The sequence below is a fragment of the Oncorhynchus masou genome, chromosome 16 (assembly GCF_036934945.1).
Source record: "Oncorhynchus masou masou isolate Uvic2021 chromosome 16, UVic_Omas_1.1, whole genome shotgun sequence".
Classification (NCBI taxonomy): domain Eukaryota; kingdom Metazoa; phylum Chordata; class Actinopteri; order Salmoniformes; family Salmonidae; genus Oncorhynchus; species Oncorhynchus masou.
Window position 1 is genome coordinate 35,311,110 of NC_088227.1, and position 7,316 is coordinate 35,318,425.

The 7,316-nt window shown below is 41.0% G+C and overlaps 1 protein-coding gene across 1 annotated transcript; it reads right to left on the reverse strand.

Moving 5' to 3' along the window:
* Nucleotides 1–1,000: 1,000 nt before the first annotated feature.
* Nucleotides 1,001–7,087, reverse strand: LOC135557902 (cytosolic 5'-nucleotidase 1A-like). Its single transcript, XM_064991595.1, has 6 exons — nucleotides 6,863–7,087; nucleotides 6,566–6,733; nucleotides 4,282–4,411; nucleotides 3,893–4,015; nucleotides 2,814–3,001; nucleotides 1,001–2,492 (listed from the first exon to the last, which is right to left on the reverse strand). The coding sequence occupies exons 1-6, from the start codon at nucleotides 6,971–6,973 to the stop codon at nucleotides 2,115–2,117; spliced, it is 1,098 nt and encodes a 365-aa protein (XP_064847667.1). The 5' UTR covers nucleotides 6,974–7,087; the 3' UTR covers nucleotides 1,001–2,114.
* Between the last annotated feature and the right edge of the window lie 229 nt (nucleotides 7,088–7,316).

Sequence of the window (7,316 nt, forward strand, 5' to 3'; positions counted from 1 at the left end):
CTGGGCCCAGCTCATGGAGAGATGCAGTCTGTTGCCCGACAGGCAGAAAATGCCTCATGTGAATAAGGTGAATGAGAGTGCCCTCTAGTGTTATGTTCTTGCAAGTGCATGGAAGAGAATATAAAACAAGGGTCTTGATCAACTCAAACAGGGGAAATATGACGTATGGAGCATTGTGCTCTAGAATCAGAATTAGTTTGTTAGATATTTGATTGGTTTAGTCTAGTTTTAAAACACAAGTGAATGTGCATGTGAGAGCAAAAACAATGCTAGAGCAAAGGCCAATGTAAACAACACAAACCAGTGGAAAAAAACAATCTGCCATTTTGTATCCAGCAACACCATCTACCGGTGAGATTTGTTAATACATAAAAACATTAAGTCATTCACAGCTATTACAGTTCATATCAGGAAATCAGTCAATGGAAATAGATTCATTAGGCCCTAATCTATGGATTTCACATGACTGGGCAAGGGCATAGGCCCACTTGGGAGCAAGGCCCAGTCAATCAGATTGAGTTTTTCCCCACAAAAGGGCTTCATTAGAGACAGAAATACTCCTCAGTTTCATCAGCTGTCCGGGAGACTGGTCTCAGACGATCCCGCAGGTGAAGAAACCGGATGTGGAGGTCCTGGGCTGACGTTGTCTGTGGTTGTGAGGCCGGTTGTACGTACTGCCAAATTCTCTAGAACAACGTTGGAGGCGGTATAGCAATGAACATTCAATTCTCTGGCAACAGCTCTGGTAGACATTCCTGCATTCAGCATGCCAATTGAATGCTCCTTAAAAACTTCATACATCTGTGGCATTGTGTGTGTGACAAAACTGTACATTTTATTTTCCCCAGCACAAGGTGCACCTGTGTAATGGTCATGCTGTTTCATCAGCTTCTTGATATGCCACACCTGTCAGATTTATAGATTATCTTGGCAAAGAAGAAATGCTCTCTAACAGGGATGTACATTTGTGCACAACATTTGAGAGAAATAAGCTTGTGTGTATGGAACATTTCTGGGATCTTTTATTTCAGCTCATGAAACATGGGACCAACACTTTATATATTGCATTTATATATAGAACCCTTTAGGTTCAGTTAAAACTGAAAAAATAAACAAAACATTGTGTATATTCAGCTGTAAACTATTTGGAACACAATGCCTGACACGTAACATTTCACTAGTGGAACAGGTATGTTGAACTAGCTTGCTTGAGGTTTTGATATAACCATATAGCCTAATACAGCTTTACTAAGCGCAAGGTGAGGTTTCTTGCATCTAAAATCAAGTATTATTAAATGTAATAAGAAAATGAAATAGATTAGAACAATGCATGGATAGTAAAGGGGGATTGAATATTAAAGTTTTGCTTCTAAAGTTCAGTACATTTCAGACAATATTTTTTTAAGTCGTGCTCACGAGCCAAAATGGGTCCCCGAAAAATATGCACAATTGTGTATTGCATCATCCATTTTGTGTGATGTCATGTCCTGCAAAAAAAAAAAAAAAATGCAATTCGTATAATATGGTAGGAGTTTGTAAGTGCTTAAGATCCCGACTGCATCTACGTGTAAATAATAAATAACAATGTGTTAATGTCTGTTTTGTATGGTGTGCAGTAAAACCAAAACGCATATATTTTTTCAGCGCTTCATATCAATAACCATTCTACCTTGTTAGTACACTAGAGTGCACATATCTAAAGATATAAAATACACTTTGCTAAATATACTTTGTGTAAAATTTGAACACACTATACAAAATTTGAACACACTGACATACATTTTTATAAAAAACTACATATTTTACCAAATACTTTTAAAGACTACAATGTGATGGTGATGAGGATTGTAGGAAAGTGATCCTTTCTCTCCTCATGACAGAGAACATTAGGTGACATTGGTCCCTGATGTGAGTATTACATCTACAGTAAAACTATGTGTTTTTGGCTCCTGCTAATACAATATTCTCTGATAAAGATGTTTGTAATAAAGTGTAAAAAAAGAGAAATAATACAAAATCCTGATAAACAATAAAGGTCCTACAGCTGATGACAGGGTTGTGTGCAACTAAGCATTTGCATAACGTATGATATCTCCCCACCACTAGGAGGCTCTTTACTTCTTGTCTTTGACATCTTTGTCAGGCTGCTCAATAAGTTCCCCCTTGTGATACTTCTGTCCTATCCCATAAGGCACGTGTGCAGCGATGGTCCCCAGCTCCTTGGCTCCCTCGATGTGGAACATCTGGTCATCAAAGAATATGTGGGGCCGGATCTTCTGCAGGAGAGGCCCTTTGGGGGCCCCGGCTAGGAACAGGGCTTCGTCGATCTCCAGGCCCCAGCTCCTGAGGGTCTTGAGGACACGGGCCCCTGAGCTGGCTGCACTGCGGGCTGTTACCAGGTAGGTACGAATGGGGCAGGTCATACGCTCGTTCTTGGCGTAGAACTTTCTTTGGAGCTTCCCCAGCGCCTCCAGGAAACACTTCAAGGGACCCTGAGAGAAACAATGAGACATATTTTTACTTTTGTCCAAAATCAAAGCATATAATACATAAATGGGTTCCACTTTATTGGGCTAGCCCCGTATTATAGATGGTCTTTAGATATGCAACAACTTGGTAGGCATAAGGAAAGGGTTAGGTCTAGTATTAGGCATAGTGGGATAGTTAGTTAAAACGTTTGTTGCTAGTTAGTTGAAAATCTATTAGCCCTCTACAGGGAGATAAGGAAATCATGGAAATCTGACACAAATGACCATGTCAAAAGCTAACATAAAATAGAGACGTATTCTGCTTCAGAGTCCTCTCATGATCACCTGTGCAAGTGGTTTGTTCTCAAATTCCTTCTCGTGCTCAAAGAACGTGTCCAGGCCGTGTTGTTTCACGATGATCTCTGACTCGTCAGAGAAGAGGACTGCGTCCCCGTCAAAAGCTACTTTCAGCTGTGTGTCAGAAAGCTGGTTCTCCACATCTCCAGATGCAAACATGGTCGCTGCAGCAATGCCTGTTTATAAGACATAAGCGGCTTATACATGCTCATAACAAGTCTTGCAACGCTTTACAACAGTTATGGCTAGATGGTATAAAGCTACGAAAGTGACGTAAAAATTGCCATTCTCTCGCTGTGCGATTTGCCAGTTTATGTTACTATGGCAACAGCTAGCTAGAGAGTTAGGTTAGTTAGCTATGAGTCACGAGGCGATGACAATTAGCTGACAGAGGGCAATAACGACAACACGCCAAGCCAGTGTGAATGACCAGTGCACCGGCGTTGTGTTTCTCACTGGACAGCTGTACTTTCACTGAGTCGCCGGTAGCTCGTATAACGTGAACAATTTGTTTATTTTTGTCTCGGAGTTATGTCTTGTACTACCCAAGAAATAACTCATACTGGTAAGCATCTAGATGTCACCGTGATACAGTCTACCCAATGGGGTGAACATGAATGGCAACAACACCGGGACACGATATACTTCATCCTGCAACTACTGTGGAACTAGCAACCTAGGATGACAGGGGGGTGACATTAGGAGGTGACAGTTACACCAAGCACACGGATACAAGCAACAGTAACCTCATCATCAGTAATTTCATCCAAAATAAACAATCGTCAGTTTTATTAACTGAAACTGGACAATTATGTTGTGCGTAAAACTAACAGTGAAATCCGACTCATCCTCTCCAGAATTAAGTCTAAACTCTTATGGTAGTTCAATTGTAAAGTCATCCTTGGCTGTATATCATCTGGTCACAACCCATTACAACAGCATCATCCATGCATTACAGCTGTAGGCTATACGATAAAGTGTTACCACAATGTACATCTACAGTTGTTGACTTAGCATCCATGCTAATCTAAACCAGTCCATCCTAAACCAGTAGCATCATCACCTACCCTCCTCAATGGCCTCAGTGACTTTCTCTCCATCCTTAGAGAGGTACAGGTTGGTCATGTAGGCCTTCAGATAGCCAATGGGGCTTTTCCCTCCAGTCATACAGAATCTCTCAATGGTTAAATCTGTTAGGTAGAGGGAACCATTGTTTTTTTATCAGAAACTCATAGAAATGTGATGGTCATCAGGCTGGTAGCCAAAGACTGCAACTACATAGCATGAACAACAGCATATAAACATTAAAAAAACATATTTGTTCAAAAGAACAGAATAAAGCTGGATGTAGAATCATTCAATGAAACATGATCATACTTTGCAAAACAGGTGTCTTATGACATTGTAGGCGTGGCTGTAACACTGCAGTACGAGTTTCAGAGCGTGTTTTACGGACCGTAGTGGTTGATGCTGTTGATGAGGCGCACACCGACCTGGGCGTGGTTATTAGTCATCAGGACGATGTCAAACAGCTCCTCACTGTCGGGGTAGAGCTGCCTCAGTCTGGAGTTTACCGTCATCAGAGCCTGCAGTGTGTGTGTGTTTTCAGAACAGAATTGACACAGGGATTAAGAAACAATGACACAACTTGTCTGGTTTGAACTAGAGCAACTACTTCTAGGGTGTTGCTCCAGAATATTCAGTCCCAAATGTAGACACACCAGTGGCGTCCCGCCATTCAGGACAGGTGGGGCAGATATATATTATATATATTTTATTATATATTATTATATAAATACATATTTATTTATTTTTTTTGGGGGGGGGGTTGCCTGTTTTGCATGTTATTTTGGCATTAATATGTGTCACATATCAGTTTGCAAACATTGTAAAAAAAAAACATATATATAATTGAGTTTATAAAGCCCCATACAAACATGGTCTCTTTTTTGTTTACTTGAGTAAGGCAGGTTTCATCCTCGCTCAGTGCTTTCTGTGGTGGTGGAGTGGGCCAGCAGAAAATAGGAGCATTGAGCCGTGATTGGCTCAGTGTTCTGTCACTCATGGGAACCTTACGGAATCACAAAGCTTCAGTCCTTAGTAAGGGTAGACATCCAACATTTTAGCCCTTTGGGTCCTGCCATAGAGTTATATTACATGTGCCCTTCCAAGAAGGCTCAAGGTTATTGGTCACAGAAATGATGTCAAATCAAGTTATATGTACAGTAGCTTTGATTGTGAAAGTAAGATGTTGACATGCTCAGTCCAATCTTAGCTAGCAGACATCATCATGAATCAAGTCGACAATCTACTGGAAAATCCTTGTCATATGAAGAGAAATAATGAAGAGAAAATATAGATCAAATGTATCAGTGCTCATCGGCCATTGGACATGAACATTACACAACAAGTTGGAGATTGCAAATTCAACAATGAGTGGTTTGGAAGGAATTGGTGACAGCGGCTAACTGCAAGCATTGCAACTGGGAAGTCGAGAATAAACAGCGCAAACTGGGAAAATACGCTTTGAACGGTCATTCAATTCTCTTTGATGACAAAATTTTCCCACAGAGGACCGCCACGCCACTTTCCTGTTCAAGCACATCACAACAACGTGAGTCCAAAAATATCTTATGCTGCTTCATAAATGATGACAGAGAGATATGTATACTGTCGCTAAGAAAGTAATAGTAAGTGTATATCGTGGGTAAGCTGTTAGTAGCCCAAGTGCCTCACCCTACTACTTTGGTCTATTTTCACCAACGCGGTATTGTAAACACATTGTTCGTGGCCGGTGTTTGCTTGTTTGCAAACTTACAGCTTTGACAGTGCTACTGATAGTAGTGATGGTGCTTGGCTTGCACGTGCAAATTCATCACACACAACATTGTATAATAGAATTGTGTTATTTGACGTGTCAAATTAAAAGTTTATTTAACCCGTCAAATAGTGTTATATGACGTATCTTTTCTGACACGCAAAGACCCAAACGGTGTTCCATGTGCCTCACCCTACTCATTTGGTCTGTTTTCACCTCTTCATATCGCCTACTGTTCTAACTTGGTGGTGCACATGTAGCCTAAAACCTGTTTTAGAGAAATGTCATCATTGAATATTGTAAGAGCTTTCATTGTCTATTTATATGCCCCCTTTATTTATCCTATGGTTCTGACCTGGTGTACAGGGAGAACACTGTAAGAACGGCCCACTTTCTGAATTCTGTTGCTGTATATTTCAAAAGTGCTGAACAAATAGTTATGACTGTCCGTCGTCGCTGGCTCATTAATGTCTTAATCGAATTTACAGATTGCTTCTTATGTGCTTGTCGTCCCCTTATGGCAAAGTTTGTACATCTCAATTGTCAGTAGAAACCACATTTGTTTAAGCAAGTCAGCCATAAGAGCTAAGTTTTTTTAAAGTCAGTAAATGAGGCTGAACGAACTGTTTCACAGCCAGACAAGGCTCGGGAGTGTCATTCATGTGTTGATGTATAGATGGTGCATAACAGTGGGAAACAATATTGCCTATTGTAATTCTGAGCAAAACACTATTCTAGATGCATTACACAAATTGTATCTAGGCCTAAAGGCATTGGCATCACAGTGAATGAGGTTTCCCCTTCACCTCCACTAAGGAATCCACATGCAATTGTAAGGCAACCCTACCCTCTGACTCTCCCACGCACAGACATGCAGGTGGGCCATACCCTTAGCTATGTTAATACAATCCCTCTAATTTACCTTCACGAGAGGGAACGCCACACCTGGCATGAGCGGCTCATTCTCGTGCTCCTGTTGAAACGTCACATACTTCTCGACCCCCTCTTCCTCATAGATCTTCCGCTCCGCAACCATGTTGAACAGGGTGCGAGAAGAGACGGCGATAGTGACGGCATATTGGGGTTTGGGCTATTTGGAAAACAAGAATAGTCAAGAAAAGATTACGATACAAGAGATTAGCTAATAGAATACTATAGACCAGTGTAGACACTTATTTTATCTGCACAGGCAAATGAGAACGGTTTATGTATCACTTACGGGTCGAGGTTTCCTTGTTTTTAAACTGTCAAAAAAGGCTTTTGCTGCGGCCCAGTCCTTTTCCTCTCCAGCGTTAGTGGCTGCTGGATCGGTAGGTTTGATTTCACTCATATTTGTCCTGGGATCGAAAAGTTCAAAGTCCGGAACAGTGATTCCGAATGTAGAAGATCAGAACAAGCGGCCACAGGCTGGTTTGCGGAAACGTTTGAGAGGTTTCGACGGGCGTGTCTTTTTACCCATGATGCTCATTCGAAAAAAAGGAAAAACACCACAATGTCCATAATAATTCGTTTTAATCACATTACCTGGCTACTTTTTGCATATCGGCCAACCCGCCATATCGTTACATTTAATATTATCCTGGTGTTTTTACCAATGATTACACAGTAATACATCATTGGGGAAAAAAAGTTGAATGGAACAACTGACCAATAGGCCTGTTGATAACTACACA